Source organism: Anastrepha ludens, chromosome 6 (assembly GCF_028408465.1).
Source record: "Anastrepha ludens isolate Willacy chromosome 6, idAnaLude1.1, whole genome shotgun sequence".
Lineage (NCBI taxonomy): Eukaryota > Metazoa > Arthropoda > Insecta > Diptera > Tephritidae > Anastrepha > Anastrepha ludens.
The window spans coordinates 5,434,909-5,458,293 of NC_071502.1; the positions used below are offsets into that span (position 1 = coordinate 5,434,909).

A 23,385-nucleotide genomic window follows, 5' to 3' on the forward strand; every position below is an offset into this window, starting at 1 on the left:
GCATGCATAGCAGTAGCTGCCACATTCCCAACAAGAAAAGCATTCACTGGCGCTCACCAAATACTACTATTCTCCATTCGGCTTTACTACTGTCTGCGTACTATTCGTCGAATAAAAATAATATACGCGATGGCAAATGGAAACTTAAAAACTGAAAACTGCTGCAGACTGCAAATTCATAAATTATTCAAGGCACCACTCGCACCAGAACATAAACAACCCAAACATATAGACATTTTAAGTGCAAGCCCAGTTTATAGAAAGAAAAACGTATTTAGGTGAGTGTTGATGCACGACTGCATACAGCGTCAAGGGCCAAGCACGCGAAATTCGTCTTTCTGCTGAGTTTTCAAAGACAACTTTGATATACGAGAACTCAGCCTCAGCCTGTTTGTCGTGAAAGTTGAGCAGTTACACAAGTAGTAGCCGATATTGAAGAAAGCAAAAATTGGCAAATAAGATTTGCCGACATGGAATTTTGAATATTTTTTAAAAGATGGAAAATGCGTATTGAGGATAAGGTAAAGAAGAATAAAAAAGTGTTAGTCTAGCATTCATTTTTTTATTTTTTATTTTTATTTGCAGTCTACATAAAATGCTCTTACAGACTAATGCACTTAATTAAATATGGTAAACAGATCAAGCTTAAATTTTACAATATTATCATTAAAGTTACAATAATTGTTATACAATCGCGCAGATCCTACAGGAGGTTCATTAAATGCATATGTTAGAAATGTTGAATAAACGATTAATTCTTAGACTATAAAAAGAAATATGGCTTTGAAATTGTCTTAATGACTCCTTACAATCGATACTACCATTTATATACAATATTATAGACAAAGATTATTGAGAAGTACGAGTATATTCGCCTACCATAGCCTACCTACTGTAAGCCAAGTAATTTACCGCGACTTATATTGTAAGTTTTGTTCAGGTATTTTTGATGTTAAAGAAAATGTCGCTACTATCGCTGAAATCACAGAAATAATCGAAGTTGAAGTTGTTAGTAGTTGTTATGGTGATCTTACTTACTTACTTAGGTGGCCATAACAACCCGTTACCGAGTTACGGCCGACCTCACTAGCTCTCCCCAGGTGCCTCTGCTCCGCGCGCGCCTTCTCCAATTATGTACACCAAGCGAGCATAGGGTTTCCTCCACCTGGTCTTTCCACCGGAGCAATGGTCTTCCTATGCGTCGGCTCCCTTGGACTTCGCCCTCGAACACCTTCTTTCCTGGAGTTTCTTCATCCATACGCACGACATGCCCTAGCCAACGCAGGCGTTGGATGGCGATGCGTTGAACTAGTCAATGTCGGCGTAGAGCTCATACAGCTCGTGGTTCATTCTTGAACGGTAGTCTTCGCCAACGCGCACAGGACCAAAGATCTTACGAAGAACTTTTCTCTCGAACACCCCAAGAGCGGCTGCATCACTTTGTGACACTACCCATGCTTCTGTGCCATAAAGCAACACGGGTATGATGAGCGTCTTGTAAAGTGTAAATTTGGTCATGCGAGAGAGGGCTCGACTACTCAATTGCTTACTTAGCCCATAGTAACACCTATTAGCAAGAGTGATTCTCCGTTTGATCTCCAGGCTGATATCGTTGTTGCTCGTGATGATTCCTTCTCGATAGCAGAAAACGCAGCTGTGACATCTCGCTTACAGCGGCCGATAATGTCAATGTCATCGGCGTACGCAAGGAGCTGGACACATTTGTAGAAAATAGTGCCATTGCGATGAACACCTGCTTTTCGGAGCACCCCTTCCATCACGAAGTTGAAGAGGTTGCATGTCAGTGGATCGCCTTGTCTGAAACCTCGAACGGTACTGAATGGCTCGAAGATGTTATTTCCTACCTTGACGGAGCTGGTTGTGTTGCTCAACGTCATTCTGCAAAGCCGTATGAACTTCACTGGTATACCGAACTCAGACATGGTGGCATACTACCACTTCTGAAGCCGCACTGATAAGGCCCGATCAGTGTGTTGGCAAACGGCTTAAGTCTTCCACATAGGACGTTATGGTGATCACTGTAGCTTAAAAACCGCTTGGCAGATTTCAATAAAATGTATACTGCTTTTGAAAAACATAAAAAACTCGTGGCTGATCAAGGATTTTTTTTTGAATTTCGATTTTTTTTAACAACTAATTGTGGGATTTTTTCACGAAAATCTGCAAAATACAATAATTTCTCTTGTCTGATTGTCTGATTGGTTTTAGTTCAATCTCCAAAGACTTGTGATGATCATCGCAAGGGACTTCTGGAGAAACGGGCTCCACACAAACAGCGATAAGTTTTAGAATTATTAATTTTTTTTTTGAAATTTTGCTAAAGTCAAGTCAAACCATGTTTTTATTTTTGTAAAATGAAACAATTGACTAGCAAAAAAAATGATTAAAAATCATCAATTTTTCGGGCCTCTGACTTCCCCTACCCCTCCAGCCATTTGCGCAAAAATTTTCCAAAAAAACAATGAATTTTCTTTTTCCCAAACTAATAAAACCTGCCGGCATAGAGTTTTGAATGCTCTATAAAATTTGATGGCTTCGAAAAGGCAACAAAAGTGTTACTTCCCAGAAGGAACTTAGAAGCGTTGCAGATCCACTGCTTTTTAAAGCCAAACGGGAAATTGAGTTTTAATATTTTATAGTTTCTTAAAAGTTCAAAGCACCGTGAAACGCTTTAGTATTGGCAAGATTTCTTGATTTAATATCTCGTTTTTATCCGCTTCTTTATTTTTCGTAAGTAATTTTACCTGCACTTCGCCTCTTGGCGCTGCTGCTGCCACACATATCTCGCTTGGTAATTATTAAGAAGCGATATAAAAAATTAAATTTACTTTTTTATTCATTTTTTAAAGCTTGGTAGCGCCGTTCCAAATTTTGATTAATAGCCACTTTTGGTGCTAGTCGCCGCATTTTTTTTACCTTCCTTCTACTCGTGTTTCCCACTTTCTTGCCGCCTGCCTATAAAATTTTATATTATATTTTGTGGTCAGCTCATTGAAATGTTTAATGACTCAATATTGTGGTTGAATTGAGGTGGCTTGATTGGTTGGCCGGTAGTTACTAAAGTATATGGATATACAGGCGAACACACACTCACCTGTATACACACATAAATACAACCGGTTCCTTGCGGCGGGGGAACAACATATGGCGAAGGGTGCGTTCTGCTAATTAACAGCCTGCTGCAGTCACTTGAGTGAGTGAATGGGAATCAGAAGGTACGGCTATATTAATATATGTTTATTTGCATACCTACGCACAGGCGTGAGAGTATATTGAGCAATGAGCTTAATAAATTTTAGTTTGGAAATTTTTTAATTCCACTGAATAATTTTTATTTAACCGTAACTAATTGGAAGACATTTCTTGGCTGCGCAGCAATGAATACTGCGTGGTGAAAAAAATTGTATGAGCTCACAAAAATAAGAAGCTATTGAAAATATATTTGAACATAAATTCAGCTCACAAGCCGAAACAATTTTGAGCACAAATTCCATTTGAAGAGTAAATGCAGGGGAACGAAAATATTTCATGCGGTACACTACTTCATAGTGACAAAAAAAGGGGTGCTCTTGCATGGGATATAAATAGCAGACGCATAATTATTTTCTTTGAGGAAATGATAAGATATAAATGTACGCCACAAATGGAGCTTTCGAGCATTATATGGTTCACCTTTTCAACGTGTTAAGGTCTCAAATATTTGGATAATTACCGATGATTTGGTTGTTCGGTGCTAAGAAGCAAATATTTAAGTTGTGATATATTTTATTTTTAAGTGGTATTGCCATTTTTAAGGGACAGCGTCACTGTATCAGAAATAATAGGTGCGCAACTAAGTTCCCGCTGTTTGTCAATAGATGCCGCCAGCAGTGTGTGCTAGTCGATTCTAACATAACCTAAACCTCATAAACCAAGCTTAGACATATGGTAAACAAACTGCTTCGACACATTAGTGATTTTGTTTTGGTATCCCATACTTTTGGTTTTTTGAAAATGTCTGATATTGTGCCGAATAATCGTCATTTGCGGGAAGTCTTGATTTTCCTCTTTCATTCGAAAAAAAAGGGCGGCTAAAACGCATCGAGACTTACAAAAAGTTTATGGAGATGCTGCTTTAAGTGAAACAACGTGCCGAGATTGGTTCCGTCGTTTCAAAGACGGTGATTTTAATGTTGACGACCGTCCGCGTGAAGGAAGGCCAAAAACCTTCGAAGACGCTGAATTGGAGGCAGTGCTCAATGAGGATCCCTGTCAAACACAAGAAGAGCTTAAGAGAAGAGTTACCCGCCAATCCATTTCCAAGCGATTGCATGCTTTGGGAATGATTCAGAAACTGATTCAGGGGGCTTGGGTTCCTTATGAGTTAAAATCAAGGGATGTAGAACGTCGTTTTTTCGCCTGTGAACTACTGCTCCAGCGGCAAAAAAGGAAGGATTTTATGTTCATCGCACCGTGACGGGTGATGAAAAATGGGTCCATTACAGCAATCCAAAAAAAAGAAAGTCATGGGAACTGCCCGGTCATGCTTCTACGTCGTCGCCTCGGCCGAATATTCCCGCTGCGAAGGTTATGCTATGTATTTGGTGGAACCAAGTTGGTGTTATTTATTATTAACTGTTAAAACCAAGCAAAGCCATCACTTGAGATCGGTATCGACTTCATTTGATGCGATTGAGCCGAGCACTGCGCGAGAAGCGGCCGCAACACGCGGGGAGGCATGAAAAAGTGATTCTACAGCATGAGCATGGGAAATCCTACCCCACCCGCCATATTTTCCAGATATTGCGCCATCCGATTATCACCTATTCCGATCGATGGCACATGGTCTAGCTGACCAGCAGTTCCATTCATGTGAAGATATGAAAAAATGGCTTGATCTGTGCAGATCCTCAAAAGATGAACAGTTTTACCGTGACGGTATACGAGATCTACCAGAAAGATGGGAAAGAGTAGTAGCCAGCGATGGGCAATACTTTCAATGATTCACTCGAAACCATTTTTTTTTAGAATAAAGTTGTATTTTCATCAAAAAACACAGCGAGTACTTAGTTGCGCACTTAGTTGGAGGGACTTACAGTTTCAAGCCGGCTCCTAGTGGCAGATATTTTTTATGAGGAGCTTTTTCATGGCCGAAATACACTCGGAGGTTTGCCATTGTCCTCCGAGGGGCAACCGCTATTAGAAAAATGTTTTTATTTATTTTGGTGTTGCACCGAGAGTCGAGCCTACGTTCTCTCTCTGAGTTCCGAATGGGAGTCGCGCACCAACCCATTCGGCTATGGCGGTCCAGTCACTAATATTAATAATTTTTTTGACTAATATAAATAATTTATAAGCCAGTAGTAGAAACTGGAATTATTCCGTTTAAAAATGACACCAAAGTTAAAAAAAAAAACACTTCAAACACAGCTGTGAGAATAGTCTTCCCGCATTTGCAGTTAATATTTTTAAGTTATATGCTTTAAAAAATGAAATGTGAATGAATACTTTGTATGACTATCCCGGGCTGCTCCAACGCCTTGCAGTCTGCTTCTCATAGAACGAATTAATTTTTTAACATAATTTTAGATTAGATTTAGATTTACTGGAGCTTTGCACTTCGATCTCAAGGTCTAGTGCGCTCCCTACTCATCACAGTACCTCATCCAGACCTAATTGGTTTATTGAACTTAAGATAGAGCTGGGTTGGACTGAGCGCATGTGCCTTTCTTCTGGCTGTAAATGGCCGAGATATCTCAACCTTCTGCACGCTATAGCGCTAACCTCAAGGAGAAGATGCATTGGAGCCTGCTCAAATTGGTCGCAGAAACAACAATAGTCAGTGGACCGTATCCCGATCCTACGCAGATGCCCAGCCTGCAATGTCATGTGGGAATGTCCGTACGCCTTCTCATTTTAGTCTTGGAGAGAGTTATGAGTTTTTTAAACCACCTCTATTGGTTTTACCTTCCTGAATCATAGCTCTTCACTCCCCAACTTCTCCTTGATGGGCTCGGGTCCTATTAATGAAGAGGTCACAGCCTCTCTTGCCAAGGCGTCCGCTACTTTATTTCCAGTTATACTCCTTTGTCCCGGGACCCAAATTAGCCGGATGCAATTGTGCGTACCTAACAGATTCAGTTTCTCGATACACTCGAGTACCAGTGAGAACTTAAGTTCTTGACAGTTTCCAGAAGTTCCTGTCTAAATTAATATCTGCACCTAAACAGAAGGCATACACTTCTGCTTAGAAGATGTTTGGAAACTACCCATTGGTTCAAAATGCTTGCTTCTGGGGCCATATATTCCATCGTCTATGCCTTTGGTATCTGCGCGCCATCTGTGCACCAGAGAACACTTATGGAGCTTTCTTTCAACTGCAGGTGGGGTACAGTTTACAATACTCTACGTTGGACTTCCAGCTGAGTTTGGGGTCTAGGATAACACCTAGATATTTTGCCTGTTGGGTTAGCGTGAGACTAACGCCGTTTAGTTTTGGGAGATTATAGTTTGGTACCTTGGTTTTCTTGGTGAATAGCATCAGCTCAGTTTTTCTCGGGTTTACACTTAAACCACAGTCCGTGACCCAATTGCTGAGTAATACCAGAGCCCCTTCCATAATCTCACTGATTGTGGTTGGAAACATTCCTGAATCACTGTGTCGTCGAACAACAACAACACGCACCTTAAGTCGAAATAGAAGCATTTATGGTATTGAGACATCTGTGACGCAAAAATATACAAAAAAAAATATTTTTTGGGAGTTTCTGCAATCATTGAAGAAATAAACCATAGACCAAATTTCTCACTAAAAAATTAACTAAAGCTCTACATTCTCTTTCCGCCTAAGAATATTGCATCCCAATTGAAAAACCTGATGCTCGCAGTCACATCACAGAAAAATCTATAACCAATACTCGCATGCCCGAAAATATACCCAATCCTCGTGTATCGGGTGAAATTATTTATGTATTTACGACAACTTTTAGTGCTTCACTCAAACTGCAATCAATTCCAAATTGACTGCGATTAATTAATATAATTACTTCATCATTTCACGCACAAACTCAATGGATGCGGATATTTAAACGCTTTTCTGCCGCTCATTATGCCTATTTTGGATTTAATTTTCAATTTGAGCCATTAAAATTGTTTGCATTGCAAGACAATGAGACGCATGCGCAGCTGCTCAAATACAGAATGCAAAGATGAGACTTGCGGGCAGGTGAACTTTCACAAGCAAACAAAAAAAAAGTAAAAATGCAAATTTAATAGTGTAAATCGCAAACAAATGTGGGTGATAATAATAAGAGCAGTTATACGGGTATATATGTATGTGTTTGTGTGCGTGTGTAATTGTATATTCATGTATGTAAAATTTAAGCCCCAATGCATAATTAAAATTGTTTATAATGGGCTGCGATTACACGCTAATGAACGCGCATCAGTGCAACAAACAAGAGCCGCGACTGCCATTACATTTACGAAGCTGCAACACTGCTTTATTACAGCATAGACCTCGAGGTCAGTGTCAGCGCAGCTAACCGAAATTTTACACAAGTTCGATTATGCAGCCCAGGGCATTGATTATCCGGCCGCAAGTGTGATGTTCACAGCAAACAGCTAGACGCTGCTGTGGCGGATTACGCATGCGAACAAACATGCGAGTATGTGACGATGAGTGTGACGTTAATGGTCGATGGAAAGAAGAGAAAAAAATGTTTTCCTCAGCGTGGTATCAGCATTAAAAATGCATAAAATTGTAATTAAACGATTAAATATATATTAAGAGATTATCGTTGTATTTAATATTTTGTATAAATTTGAAGAGAAGCGTAAATTAATATGCACAGTAATCAATAAAGATCAAATAGAATTTATAGCGAGTTATTCAACTCACTTCCAGCTTTCCAACTCGCTCAGTGCCTCCTTTTCTTTCAATTGAGTAACTAACAGCGACTCTGTTACTGGTCAACGATGTTGTATGCATCGGAAGTTGCAGCAACATTAACCATAAGGCGTGAAACTCTCTTTAAAATGGCGTCTCACCATCAGCATAAGAAAGAAAAGGCACTTCTAAGAAAGCTACAGTTGAACCCATGATGGCAAGAATAATGAGATGGCGCCTATGGTGGTTCCGTTACTTTGCTCTCAGCGAATTTGACAATGAGTTACGTAGTTTTGCCACCAGTATGGCCAGATTACCATTTTCGTATCTTAATTTTGCATTTTTTTTTTTGTTATTTTGTCTCGCAGTTTTATCTTTCTTCATGACATTTTTCTAGCCTGTTCTAATTAAAAGTAATGTTTATAATTTTGTAAAATATAAATTTTTTAAAAATTAGCTCAATAATTCACTCAGTTTTATTTAGCTTTACTTTTTTTAACATCTGGTGGCATTACCCGCGATTGCAGTTGTTGTTGGTGTTCTTCTGCTGTCAGCAGTCAAATCTCTCTCTCGCTACTGCAGTGTTGCCTAGCTTTGGATATAAAAACGCACTAAAATGCCCATTTAAAGAAAATGAAACACCAAATTTTTATTGAATTACTTAAAGAACTTTGTATGCGTGACCAATTACCTTTAAAATGAGCGTTTTTTTTTAATCAATGTGTTATGGATATGTACAATTTAATTTATGAGTTTTTTTGTTAAAAGAAACTCTTTTGTTAAGGGAACGACTTTTTTGCTGTATTTGAGGTTATGTAACAAGGTAAGGTACTCTTTCTGTATAAATGTCATTATGGTTTCTTTAGTATTTTCTAGTATCTGTTATGTCCCACTATGGATTGTTGACCGGAAGAAACGATTACACTTTTATGGTTTTAATTCGCACTCAGTAAATTCAAACGCTTTTTAAAATGTGTAAAAAGGTTTTCAATGCTAAGAAGAGTTGAGAGAGGGACATTTAATATTCTTCCATGACCTTAAAAGGAACAAAAAATTGCATTTTCAAAATAGATATCAAATTTTATAAGAATCAACAAATTTTCATTAGCACTTAAATCTGCTCAGAGTGACCCTTTTTAACCTTTTTTTATTTAATAATACAGTTTTGTTTGACTTACAGTTTTGGTAGCTTTAAATTAAAAAAAGAAACAAACACCAAACTAAAAATTTTCGCATTTTGGGTATAAAAAAGCACTAAATTTATTGCGAAGAGCAAATGGTTGGCAACACTGCACAACTCGGCAAACGTGACGTCACGCACTCTCTGATGGGCGCAGTCTTGTTTCTTTCATTCTTGCAGTTGAACCAAGTGACTAGAAAAGTGGCGACTGGATAAATACAAGCATATCAGAAATTTACTAACCCCTCTAAGAATGACTTTAGCAAGCGGGGAAGTATTTTAACAGACCTCTGTAGTTGAAGCAGACGGTGGAGAGTTTGTGTTTCATTAAACTGCTGAGGTGTGGCACCCCACCGATATGAGTCTGCAAAGGGCACTAAAGATGGTCGTACAGGTTGGAGGTACCAATTACTAAACACTTAGCTCTACACAGATTTACTCCACGTGCTGTTAAGTGTATGAATGGGTCTGAAATATAAATTTGTATGAAGCCGTTGCTGTCAACAGCAATGTTGAGTTCCATATAAATCTAAATAACGTTAGAAGCCCAGCCATTTTGAAGGGTACAAGTCACTCAAAAAGATAATGCGGATTCATCCACATTGCAAGACAATGATTTGTTTGCTGTTTGGCGAAGGGTAAGATTTCATTCCATAGAACCTAACAAAACTATGCTAATTGTATCTCTGAGCTACTTAGTTTTTTATTAGCTTTGAGGCTTAGAAATGGAATACCCAGAAGGCAAGAATCAACATTTTCGACATCTGCTCTTCTTTGCTTTTCATCGAGGTCAAAAAGCTGCTACAGAAGCCCGGGACATTTGCGACCAGCATAGAGAAGCTGTCACAGGCGAGTCTACAGCAACGAAATGATTTGCAAAGTTCAAAAATGACGACTTTGGCGTTAATGACACGTCCCGCAGCGGAGGACCTTCTGAATGCGATGAAGAACGTCTCAAATCACTTTTGAAGGAGAACGGTCGCCAAACCAGTCGTGAATTGGCAAAAAAATGAGCTGCGATCATAAAATGATTTTCAATCACCTTCATTCAATGGGATTTACCGAAAAATTAGAAGCCTGGGTGCCTCACGAGCTCAACGATAAGTCGCCTTGAAATTGCTTCTCAGCATCTCACCCGCCATCGAGCAACATGCGCTCATAAACAGACTTTTTACCGAATCGGAGATGAGAAATGCTGCTTATACATTAATATGAAGCAAAGAAAGGAACGAAAAGCTCTAGAAGATACGCCAAAGCCGAGTGTTAAGCCGGATCTTCATCCAAAGAAGATTATGATATGTGTTTGGCGGGACTGGGAGGGCATGGTGCACCGGGTGATGCTCGGAATGAATGCCATGGTCAACAAAGAACTCTACATTGCCCAGCTACACTGCGCTAATGAGGCCATTCGACTGAAAATACCTGATCCACATGGTCAAACCACACTCCTTCATGACATTGCTAGACGCCAGGCCCCATCTTGTACAAGTCCTCAAAGTCGCACTCCAAGAGCTAGAATGGGAGGACCTTCAGTGTCCGCCATATTTTTCTGACCTTGTATTGACCGATTACCACCTTTCCCGCTCCCTGTCAAAAAGTACTCGTATGAAGGGCGTTACCTTCGATAACAAAGAGGTCGGCTAGAAACTGGCTCAACAACTCCTTTGACACCGGACCAGGCGATTTTAGCGGAACGGCATCAACAAATTGGTCGAGAGGTGAGAAGAGGTTGTAAAAAGCAACTGCCAATATATAATTGATTAACTTATTGAAATAATTATTGTTCCTTTTGTTTAAATAAAAGTTTTCGTTGAAAACGCTACGAACCTAATCCCCAACCGAATACATTGACAATAAATCCTCTTCTTTCAGATCTTACTCATTTGTACATGTAACAACAACACCTTTGGACTAATGATTTATTCTTTCTGGAGTGAATAAGAACGGTTTAAGTCTCTTAGAAAACTTTTCTAATTTCTAATTTTCTTTCTGGAGTGAATAAGAACGGTTTAAGCCTCTTAGAAAACTTTTCTAATTTCTAATTTTCTTTCTGGAGTGAATAGGAACGGTTTATGCCACTTACTTTCCATCGACTTTTCCGTCATTTTCATCGCAACTCAAAGTGCAATCAGGTTAAAGGAGGTTGGCCTCTGGAGGCAATCTCAAGGGACATGGTTGCATTTTCGGGCAGCTAACACCGCATTTCTCAGAACTTCGAAAAGATCTCTCTGTCCGCAAACTAGAGTTTGAGGGTCGTGATAGATAATCTCTGCAAAGAGACAGGATTGGATCGAGGAGAAAATCTGCACCGAAGCGCATCTCTGTCTTCACTGACGGTTCCAAGATGGAATCGGGAGTCGGAGCAGGGGTTTTCTCTAAATCAGCCAATTTATCTATCTCCTTTAAACTGCCAAACACTGCTAGTGTTTTTCAAGCAGAAGTCTTTGCGATCTTGCAGGCATGCGAAATGTTTAGGCAACGCGGGAGCGAAGGAGATATTAACACTTTCTCCGATAGTCAAGCCACGATTAAGGCTCTTACGAGGCCATGGTGCAGAACGAAATTAGTAAACTTCTGTAAAGAAGACCTCAAATCTCTTGGCTGTGCAGGGAACATTTCCCTGATCTGGGCTCCAGGACATAGGAACATAAGGGGACATGAAATCGCGGATGAGCTTGCCCGGAAGGGGACTGAATTGGCCTGAGAGATCTCCTATCCGATCATCGGCATCCCCCTGACAGTTGTTAAAGGGAAACTGCACAAATTATTTCTCAGGAAAGCGCAGAAAAGGTGGAACTCCATTTCTTCATGAGCTATTTCGAAAACCCTTTAGCCCCAATACGATATACGGAGGACCCAGAAATTGCTTTGGACTCCTCGCCATTAAATTTCCAAACTCGTAGCTGTGTTTGCCGGTCACTGCATGATCGGTACAAATGCGGAAAAGCTAGGGTTACCATTTAACCTCCATTGCAGAAGCTGTGAGGACCTTTCAGAGAAGAGGACTGTGGAGCTCTTTCTCTGTAAATGTCTGGGTTCGGCAGCTAGGCGACTAAGGTCACTGGGAGCGCCTTTCTTCGACAGCTTGAGGCAGTGCGCCAACCTAAATCCCATCAGTCTTCTGCATTATATAAACAGCTCTGGTTGGCTGTAGATATCTACCTGTTGAAGGTCTCATAATGGTATCAAAACGGTGCTTTAGTGCTACTTGAGGAGTGTCAGACTGGCACTTCAACCATTTCACCTACCTACCTAACACCCTTTAACTCACAACTGAATGGAGAAAACAAAAAAGAGCAAACGAATTTTTAGCGTGAAACGTCGTCTTGATAGCATAAACTTTGAGTTGTTTGATCGACACTTCACGAGATATCGATCAGTAGATGGCTGTCTACCGAGATAATAATGGATTCATTTTTCCCCCCAAACAAAATGGCAGACAATTTTTTCAATACAACTTATTCCAAATGAAATTAGGTATAAAATAAATTATTTGCGTTTAAACGCGCCGTGGGACGTTAGACATTTACAAAAGATGTTAACGTAAATTTATGTATTTTCACAATTTTCAATTAATCAAATTAAGTTTTCTATTAATTTACGTGCTTTTTGCGGTTTTTGCATATTTATCGCATTAATTTTTTACTAATATACAAAAACGCGCAGCTATGTAAATGTGGGCGCACCAATCTTTTGTTTTTCCCCTCTACTCTCTCTCTCTCACCTGCTTCTCGTCGAATAAATTATAAAATACAATTGCACTTTAAACTCTTTTTCAAAAATATTATAAAAATATAAATTCAGCTGGCAGCTAAAAAATGTGCACAAGCACAAATACAAATACAGCTAAGAAACAAAAAATTATGACCGCACAAAAACCAAACAAACATTTAAATACGTATTTTTACCTCGCTTGTGTTTCGCATAATTCGTGACCTCGTTGCTGCAGCACGGCTGTTCGTAGTAAAAGTTCCATGTATTCTCGTAATCGCAGGATATGTGTGGCACACAGTGCACCAGCAACAACACGGCGGCGTATGCGAACAGCATTGGCGCCTTTTGTGGTGAACGTGTGGTTGTTGTTGTTGTTGTGGTTTTTGTTGGTCGCCGCAATTGGATTACTGTGGTGATGGGTTTTTGTGTGGGTGGCATCTCGTTTTGTAGCGAGTATTGCTGCCAAACTTTTTACACTCGCTGGTTATGATTATATGATTTTTTGCGTTTCGCTTTTTTCTTTATCCCTTTGTTTTTTTTTTTTTTGTTAGAGTAAAACTTTTTTGTAGTATTTATTTACTTTTTATTTGCACTTTTATTTATTGTATTTATATTTTAATTTTTTAACGGTGTTGTTAGCAGTCTTTTTGTTTTTGTTGCAAGCTCACATTGTTCTCCCGTTATTTATACAATGTTACTATTCATGATGTTTTCACTACGTGTGCGCATGTATTTGTGTGTGTAATATTTATTTTTGATCCTTTTTGCCGTAATGCCTGAGCCTACGTACGTGCCTTTCGCCTGAAATGGGCTTTTTTGTATGAATTATTGATATTTAATTTATTTGTTTACTATTTAAGACGAATAAACGATGTTCATTGATATTATTATTTACAGCATTATTATGCGTTTTTTGTTGTTGGCATTGTTTTTGCATGCTCGTTAGGTTTGTACGTGCAAGCGCGTCCAGCAGAAGTGATAATAAATATTTTAATAATATATTTTTATTTAATTACATTTTTTTCGTTTTTTGATTTTGTTTTTTCTTTGCTTAATGCCTCATCAGTAAATTTATATTTTAAGGAATTAAATGCGAAACATTCATCGGAAAGCTATTAAGAGCTTTTATGTGCTGCATTTTTAATTCGCATTCAGAAATAAAAAAAAATAGTTTAAGTACTTAAGTGAATGCTCTTATGCACGTATGAATAAATCTATGTATACAGGAAAAGCCTTAAATCGCTTTTGAAGTGCATAAGCCATTTTAATCAGCTGAAGTTGAGATTTGCTGCCGAAAGTAGAGGAGAAGTTTGCGATATGAAAAAAAGGAGCTGAGAAGAGGAAGAAAAGTGCCTTCTTAACTTAATTTTTGGAGATGTAAAGGGTGGTTAAGTTTTAAGGGCCAATGTTGATTTTGAATAATAAACAATTATTTAGGAAATTATTGTCATTTCTCTTTATAATGATAATATAGGTATAGCTCAATTACGTATAGAATAAAATATCGGCCAAATGGCCGACGCGGCCTCGGCGGCACACCTCCAAAGACCACGAAATGCAAATAGTTCCTTATCTAAAGGCTGGTTAAGTTTGAACGGCCGGTGTTGATTTTGAATAAAATACAAGTTTTTTAGGAAATTATTGTCATTTCTTTTTATTATGATAATATTGGTATGGCTCAATTACCCATGGAACAAAATGTCGGCCAGAGGGCACAGCTCCATCCGATGATCCAAATTTTCGATGACGCTCAGGCGTAATTGAGGTTCTATGCCGTTAATGTGCCGAATTATCTCATCCTTTAGCTCTTGAATTGTTGCTGGCTTATCGACATACACCTTTTCTTTCAAACAACCCCAAAGAAAGAAGTCCAACGGTGTCAAATCACATGATCTTGGCGGCCAATTGACATCGCCGCGACGTGAGATTCTTCGGCCATCAAATTTTTAGCGCAAAAGAGCCATTGTTTCGTTAGCTGTGTGACAAGGGGCACCGTCCTGTTGAAACCACATATCGTCCAGATCCATATCTTCCAATTCGGGCCACTATTCACAGTAACTGCCTGACCGGCCTCATTTTGGAAAAATGCCGTGATGCCGCCGGCCCACGAACCGCACCAAACAGTCACTCTTTGTAGGTGCATTGGTTTTTCGGCAATCACTCCTGGATTATCATTCGCTCAAATACGGCAATTCTGCTTATTGACGAATCCACTGAGGTGAAAATGTGCCTCATCACTGAAGATGAAGATCAAGACGAAGTGTGCGATATGCATTTTGATTTGAACGCCTGTTTTCATAATAAACCTGAATAACTTTAGTGCGTTGCTCGATTGTGTATCTTTCCATGGTTCAAATTGAATTAGTCTGAGATTGAAAAATATCAAATGAAATGCAAAACAAAGCTTGACGTTTAGGTGTGCTTTACATTCGACATCGGCCCTTGAAATTTAACCACCCTGTATAATAATTGAGAGCATTATCGAAAAGCAAAATACGACTCGTAGTTATTAGGAGGACGACGGTATCAAATAACCAATACATTTTTCATCAGCCAGCAAAAGAATGGCAGAAAACAATCGAGTTTATGCATAGAGCAGAAAAGGATAGAATAAAAAAAGAGGTTCACACTACGACCTAAAGGCCTTTTGTGCCCTCTATAATTTACGCTTGCAGCCTTCTTGCCAAGCTCCACCTCTTATTCGTGGCGGCCATATTAATGTTATTCCACAAACGGAGGGACCTTCAGTCTTAAGCCGACTTCGAACAGCAGATGGTTTTGAGGAACTTTTTCTCTGCTCATCACAACATCGATCATCCAGTTCCCGCAGTAAACCTAAGACGAAGCTGAGCTCAGTTGAGAATTTGCGTCATCCTGGGCATGACAGGCAGGGATATCTATTTCTTCTTCTTATTATAGCAACGCTTTCGAAGGAGTTTATATTGGAATTTCCAAGGATTGGACGAACCTGCGTAAGTGAAGACGCAATCTCGCAGTAAACATAAGACGAAGGTGAACTTAGTTGAGAATTCGCGTCATCCTTCTGGGCATTCCAGGCAGCGATATCTACTCCTTCTTCTCGTTATAGCAACGCATTTGAGAGTAGGATGTATTGCAATTTCCAAGGATCGGACGAGCCTGCGTAATTGGCTACACTATCTGCAATTATCTGTGAGAATGTCAGTGAGTATTCTCAGTATGTGCTTAGGGAGCTTTGTGAGCTGCTCTACAACCTCTTTTAGCTACAACGTCTCAATAAAGACTTAGCCCGACATAGGCCCACAGTTTGGTGCCAGCTTGTACACCGTAGCTTTAGCTCAACACTTCCAAGCTCTTCCTTCTTGGGATATTGTCTCATGGCAAAGAGGGCCTCAGCCCCTCTTAGTAACGAGGTCGCAGCCTCATTAACCAGTGCCCATACTACTTTGTACGTAAGTATTCTCCTGTATTATGGGATCCATATTAGCCAGATGCGAGTAAAGTTAATTTCTCTATGCACTTAAGAAATAGCGAGCACTTAACATCAAAGCGTGGCAAACCTTGAGTGCAGCCTCACTGTCGTTCAGAATGGTAAGTCGCCCGTTCTGGAGATTAACTCCTAAATTGATGTCTGCACATAGACAGATGGCAGACACGAGGAAAAGTGCAAACAGCTTTGTTTTGTGGCTATAAATTTCAGCGTTGTTGCTGTCGTTGTAGCAGTAATACAAGCCCCGTCACTGTAGGGTATATCACCGGTCGCCTTCGTTTAGCTCATTTAAAGGTAGGCCCAGAAAACATGCTGTTTCGACAGGTTGGGTCCAGAGGGAGAGGGTTGTTAGATGAGTAGGTTTTAAAGGGCATGTGAAAAGGTGGTTAGTGTCGTGCGGGGTACCTTCACGAGGTCAATTCTGGATAAGTAGGAATTTAACCTGCTACAAAATCCAGAACGTAATTGTGCCAGTTACCCGTGTCTCACGGGGAAGCTGGAGCTCTTCATCATTCATTCATTTATCATTCCCATGGCAGCCGGCTGTACGTTAAAGGAATGACTCGGGTTCTTCCCGACCAAGGGAACTAGCCTTGTCTAGTGAACAGTATATCACCCCACCTCTTACGTCACAGGAGCAACCCTTGCAGCAATCTTGCTCCAAACACTTCTCCTCAGGACTGGTATTGAATCCAACCCTGGGCCAGAAGTATTCTATTGCTGCGTATGCCATAAATGGCTACTCCCGAACTTCACCTCGGTAAGGTGCAACGCGCACATCTTGTGATGACTTTTCCCTTTTGCCCAAAACTTTTTTAGTCGTGTTAAATAGGCTACGCTTGGCAGAATGCGGAATACAGCGGTGTTATCTCGGTGTTGTTATTGTTGTAATAGCATAAACATTTCCCATTAATGTTAGAAGAATGCTGCTGAAGCGACACTCTTTGGTAGAACAATAACGTAGAACCAACTGTCGTGGGAAAGATCCTAATTTCAATTTCGATTATCTTCACTGCTTTCACTTCTGGCAGCGATATTTTGAATTGAAAGGAGACTTATTTTGATAATTTTTTTATCAGAGTTCGATGATTATAATGAAAGTAAATCTATATAATGCAGTAAAATTGCGAGTCCTACCAGATCGACTAATTTCGTAGTAGATTCCAATTATTTTTATACGATTCTTGAGCAAAATCCTGGGCAGGGAATTTTGCTGAAACATTCAAATTTACTCAGAAAACATTACATTGAAAGCGAGGCTACCACATACGGCCGTAAAAAAATCTGCACCATACACTTTAAGCTGTCAATTATCTTAGGTACGCAGAACAAAACAAAAAAAAAATAATAAGACAATAAAAAACTGATATATTTTCCTTTGTGTCATTTCAAGCACTCTCCCTTCATTGCGCCCAATTTGAGTCTACCGCGCAACCAAGAGCTTGTTTATTGAGTTTTGTTTGTTTTTTGATTACCCTTGTTTTTATTTTCAGGGAAAAAGTCAAAGAGCAAGCCACAATAATAGACGCAGAAAGACATGAAAATAACAACACAGCGGAAAACTGGTTTTAGACAATTTTTATGCCTACTCAGCAATTGACCGCAAAGAAAGTGCGAGTGTGTGAGTGAATGGGAACGTTTGAGCGGATGTAGAGAGGTGCCAGTTCGAGAGCAAATTGTGAGTGTCATATACACATACATACATATATATGCTAGCGGAGCGTTGCCAATTGACTGCAAAAAAACTATATTGGAGCAGGCGGTAAGCGGCAGTAAACTTCTATGGTGAGATATACTTTTACTGTGGTGAGAAAACTTTGAGTTGCTGTTTTGATGCAGAGGGAAACAGTGTCGTAGAAAAATTGATATTCAGACTAAAAATTAACAAGTTGATAAACCTTTTAACTATTACTTACAAACGAAAAAGTATATTTAAATCAAAAGAGGCTTTCATTTAATAACAATAAGGTTTTAATATTATATATGAAGAAATATGCCTGCACCTTTTTAAGGTATTTTCAATATAAACTCTCTAGTTCTTATAACTTTTTTGAAGGCAATTCTGACTTCATAGTTCGAATAAAGTGCACATCCTATTTCGAGAAATGAAAGGAAGTCTTAGGTATGCAGCTCGAGTAGTTGCTGCCTTTTAGCTCAAGTATGATAGAATAGGAGATTGCACCCTGAGATTTGTTGTGATGCCCCGAAATGAAATATTACTTATTGAGGGAGAGGTAGAGAAGAGGTGTCCAAACCACATACAAAGGCAAAAATAATGCAACGTTTGTGTAAAATAGTAAAATAAACAACATTTACTAGCTAATTATGAAAAAGTATTGATAAATAAATATTCCTTGAATATATCTAAACAAAAGTATTCACAAGTAAAAACCTGTGGACCGAAATGTGCTATATTAATCCTTTGGGGACGCGTATCGGCATATAGCGGCTCAAAATAGTTCGTAGTTGCAGGGCTCGCGACGTCTGTCGTTCTGAGCGATAAGATACGCAAAGGTATAGTAAAACAGTCACGTTTGCATTCAAAGATATTAGGGGTCATTAGCGATGAAGTCTTATCTTCCTTATAATGTAAACTTACGATGTGAGATGACGGTGAAGTCAGAAGGAATTTCAGTTCTTCGATTCGGTCTCTCAGTGTCACTGCCAGAGGAACCAGCAGGCTTTTTATATATTTTATATTTTATCCTACCCATGATGGCTAAGAGATCAAGAGATGATACGTTAGATAGTGACAGCTCTGACGAATATTACTTTGAATCTGATAAGACGGAAGATGACGGCATTACTTCGTCAAGTGAAGGTGAAATCCGTGCAATAAGGAATCCACTCAGTCATTTCAGCATTAGCAGTGATAGCAGTTTGTTTATAAATATTTCTTAATTTTATGAACAATTTTTCTTATGTTAAATCAAGCCTTAGTTTTTATAAAGTTCAACGTATTTCTTTTCTTTACTGCGCACTCCAATACCTGTTGTCCTCAGCGACGCTCGCCCGTCGAACAACTCCGTCCCCAAAGCGTTAATAAAAGCGAAGTCGCTCAAACTCAAATGAAAAAAGAACATTGAAGGTGCAATCTTCTATTCCATCACGCTTTCGTTCACATTTAGGCTGCTTAATCTCATACCTGTCCGAAATATTTAGTGCGCAAAGAATTGTTAAAAATTCTTTCGAATTTTGCCAAATATTTTATTAAATTGCGTTCATTGCGTTTAAAAGCGTGCAAGGCAGGGGAAGTTGAGCGAGCAAAATAGCATTTAATTTGCAGCGGAAGTAGCAAAAATTCTCACTGAACAAATTTTTCCCACCAAAAATTTTAAACCAAGAAAAATATATGATTAGGATTTGGTTGCATTTTTTGACAAACCAACCGAGTCTGAAAGGATTTTACATTTTAAAATATATGAATAAGAATGAGAATAGAATGGTGTGCTTCTTGATGTTGTTCCACAAATGGAGGGACCTACAGTTTCAAGCCGACTCCGAACGGCAGATATTTTATGAGTAGGTTTACCATTGACTGCCGAGGGGCGGTCGGTATTAGAAAAATGTTTTTCTTTATTTTGTTGTTTCACCGAGATTCGAACCGATATTCTCTCTATGAATTCCGAATGGTAATCACGCACCAACCCAATCGGCTACGGCGGCCGCCTATCTACTTGTTTATTTACTGTAATAAAATTGAACGCGAAATTTGACATGCACTCGAGGTAATCAGATGTCATTGAAACTGGCAAATATCACTCTTTGAGGGAGTACACCTCACACTTCTCAGGAATTTCGTTCCTGGATAATTCTTCAAGGTGCTGGCCCAATGCAGGCTCGCTTTGCTTGCTTAGCCTCGATAACTGAGACCAAATGGCTGCTCGAGATATGAGACCAAATGGCAGCTTTGCTTGAAGCACTTGAAGAAGGACGAAGTTTCAAATAGCTGAGTGCTCTATTTGCAACGCTTTTGACATTAGGAATTAAACACACTTGTCTTTCATTTGTCGATCTAAATATAATTCGCACACCAAAACTTTCGTCGTGGCATCTTGTCTTGTACTTTTTTATTATTAAAATAAAAATTCGCAATATTTTTCCACAGCTTTGGGTTGACATCATGATTCAAAAATGTATTTGTAATATTGAATATGGTTAAAATCTCTGTTTCCTTCTCCGTTTTACGAATCATCTGATTGTTATGACAACGCTCAAGGTGCCCAATTGGGCATACAAGTTTCCAAAGCCAAGCACAAAAAATTCAGCAAGCAAAGCTAGCACCTTAATGGATTTTTATGCCAATGAACATATCATTCACAAAATACTTCTCGACATTATAGCCATGTGTTACAGATGCGCATACATATACCTTTGCAGGGTTTCGGGTTTCTTATTCGTGCCCTTTGTGGTAACAGTTTTCACAAACTTTTTATGCGCTTACATACATTTTTCACCTCGTAAGTGTAAAAAAATATTTTTCCTAAAAATTTGCTATGACTTGGTCCGGGGGTGGCAGCTAGACGACTAAGGCCACTGGGAGCTCCTTTCTTCGACAGCCTGGGGCAGTGCGCCAACCTAAATCCAATCAGTCTTCTCCATTATATCAACAGCTCTGGCTGGCTGTAGATATGTACCTGTTGGAGGTCTCATAATGGTATCAAAACGGCGCTTTAATGCTACTTGAGGAGTGCCAGGTGCACTTCAACCATTTCATTCCATTTCTTATGTATGAAATAAAAATGTTCCCCCAAAAGTAGAACTCCAAAGTCGGGCTAGTCAGAGCTTTTAACGTTCATCATAATTAGGCAAAAAATTGTTTAACAGAAGTGAAAAAGTTGTAATGTGGTTTAATCAGCGCAAAAAAACTCATCTGAATTCCATTTATTTTGTATGTAGTAATTTATTCGTGGCGGCCGCCGTAGCCGAATGGGTTGGCGCGTGATTACCATTCGGAATTCACAGAGGGAACATCGGTTCGAATCTCGGTGAAACACCAAAATAAAGAAAAACATTTTTCTAATACCGACCGCCCCTCGGCAGGCAATGGTAAACCTCCGAGTGTATTTTTGCCATGAAAAAGCTCCTCATAAAAATATCTGCCAATCGGAGTCGGCTTGAAACTGTAGGTCCCTCCATTTGTGGAACAACATCAAGACGCACACCACAAATAGGAGGAGGAGCTCGGCCAAATACCCAAAAAGGGTGTACGCGCCAATTATTTATATATATCCGGTTCGTTCCGATAACGCCCCGAATGTGTGGGAACGCGGCATTCTAGCCCACTTCCGGTTTTTGTTTATAAGACTTGATGACTTGAATGTGGAAATCATTTTGTAATAATATTTTGCGTAATTACAAATCGAATGTGTTAACTTTTTTCTTTCAACAATTATTTTCAGTTAATGATAAAAGGTGGCGCAAAATGAATCATTCAATTTCGTTTTTGAATAACTTTTATACTAAAAAAAGACATGTCGAGTGATGGAAATCTTTATTTTAATCTTTGCGCGCTTAATTGCTTGTCTCTTTGTATTCTGCAACTGTCTGATTCACAATTATCATATATAAAAGTTTGGAAAAATTATAAATCTTCCGTTAGGTGATTAATTTTGCGCCACCTTGTACTAATATTTGTAGTACTTTTATTAACTTGAAATATTTTGAAAAAATTATAAATCTTCGGTTGGGTGATTAATTTTGCGCCACCTTGTGTTAATACTTGTAGAACTTTTATAAAATATTTGCAAAAATTATAAATCTTTCGTCGGGTAATTAATTTTGCGCCACCTTGTATTAGCATTTATATATATTGTTTTTTTTTTTTTTGTTTTTTTTTTTTTTGTTTGTTTTGTTTTTCTTTTTTACTTTTTCTAATATATGCAGTTGGAACTTTATTGTTCACATTTTTGAAAACTGCCTCTCTGGCATCTCTTTATCTCGCTTTTGTTAATAGAAAAGAGGAGTCACACATTGTAGGTACACACTTGATATGGTAAATTCTTCCAAGCGACGGAAAATTGAAAAAAAAAAAACTAAAGAACATACGTATTTCCGAATCTCCGAATGTACAATAATTTTAACAAAATTTCATATTTTTACACAGTCACTAACAAAACAACCACAAATAATAATAAGTTGCTTACTTTTTTTGTAAAACAGCAGCCTTATTTTTGAAATAAGGAGTCATATAGACTTCTATACTTAGTTTAACTTTAAATCAAGTCAAGTTGTTATTTATTTTCTTCTCGAATAATCTTTAACTCAAACACTTCAAATTTATGCGCGGATTTTCTTTCTTTCCAATTAGCTGGAAAATAAACAAACTCCCACAAAAGAGATTTTAATTATAACTAAGCAGACGCACAAATGCATTTCTATCTATACACGTACGTACATATTCTAGCTGTATACCCAACCTCTATCACAACACACCTCAAATGCGCCTCTTTGCACTAACACCGCCGAGATCACTGAACCATTTCCACAAATAAAACTTGTCCAGTGTCTTTACAGATCTTCAAGAATTGTTTTATTCTCAATTAGTTCCGTCGGCATTTAGAAGAAAATAACAAACGAAATGAATTCCGGCAGAGTTTGTTTTGTGGTACAGTTGGAAGTTATGGAACGCAAATAGGAATGGCATGAGTCGCTGAGAGCGGGAGCGTATAAGTCAAAGCAGCGAGCGGAGAGCAGATAAACATAATGACTTTATCTTGATCGCAGCCGTTAAATGCAACAGGCTGAAAATCAGACTTTATGAGAGGGAGACTGAGAAATATTTTTATTTTCTTATTAAAACAGTCTCAATTAAATTTAATATTACTTTGCAGGGAAATATCTGAATTTTATTTAAATAACTAAATTTTTATCTATTTGCCTGAAGTGTTCAGAAAATCGTATTTGCAGTTAAGTTATGTTTGTGTGTTCGTGCACTTGAATGTATTGGAGGCGCTGCTTACTTTGCATTAGTGCGCATTCGAAACAATGCTAGGCTATTTTAGTATAAGCGCACCTAAGAGACATATAAAGAGAATGACTGAAATATCCAATTGGCACGAAATGTCACTTATCAGACGAATACAGAGTACGCTGCTCAAAAATGTTGCCAGATTGGATGGAAATTTATTTAAT

General features: G+C 38.8%; 1 protein-coding gene across 6 annotated transcripts in view; it reads right to left on the bottom strand.

Moving 5' to 3' along the window:
• Positions 1–22,871, bottom strand: part of LOC128868755 (semaphorin-2A) — a 219,877-nt gene extending 197,006 nt beyond the window's left edge. The window contains exons 1-2 of one of the 6 annotated variants that reach the window (XM_054111224.1): positions 22,687–22,871; positions 12,977–13,583 (exon numbers count right to left, since the gene is read on the bottom strand). In XM_054111224.1, the coding sequence (XP_053967199.1) occupies positions 12,977–13,220 (244 nt within the window). In that variant the 5' untranslated portion in view covers positions 13,221–13,583; positions 22,687–22,871. The other 5 variants (XM_054111221.1, XM_054111219.1, XM_054111220.1 and 2 more) reach the window with 5 other exon arrangements.
• Positions 22,872–23,385: the final 514 nt, after the last annotated feature.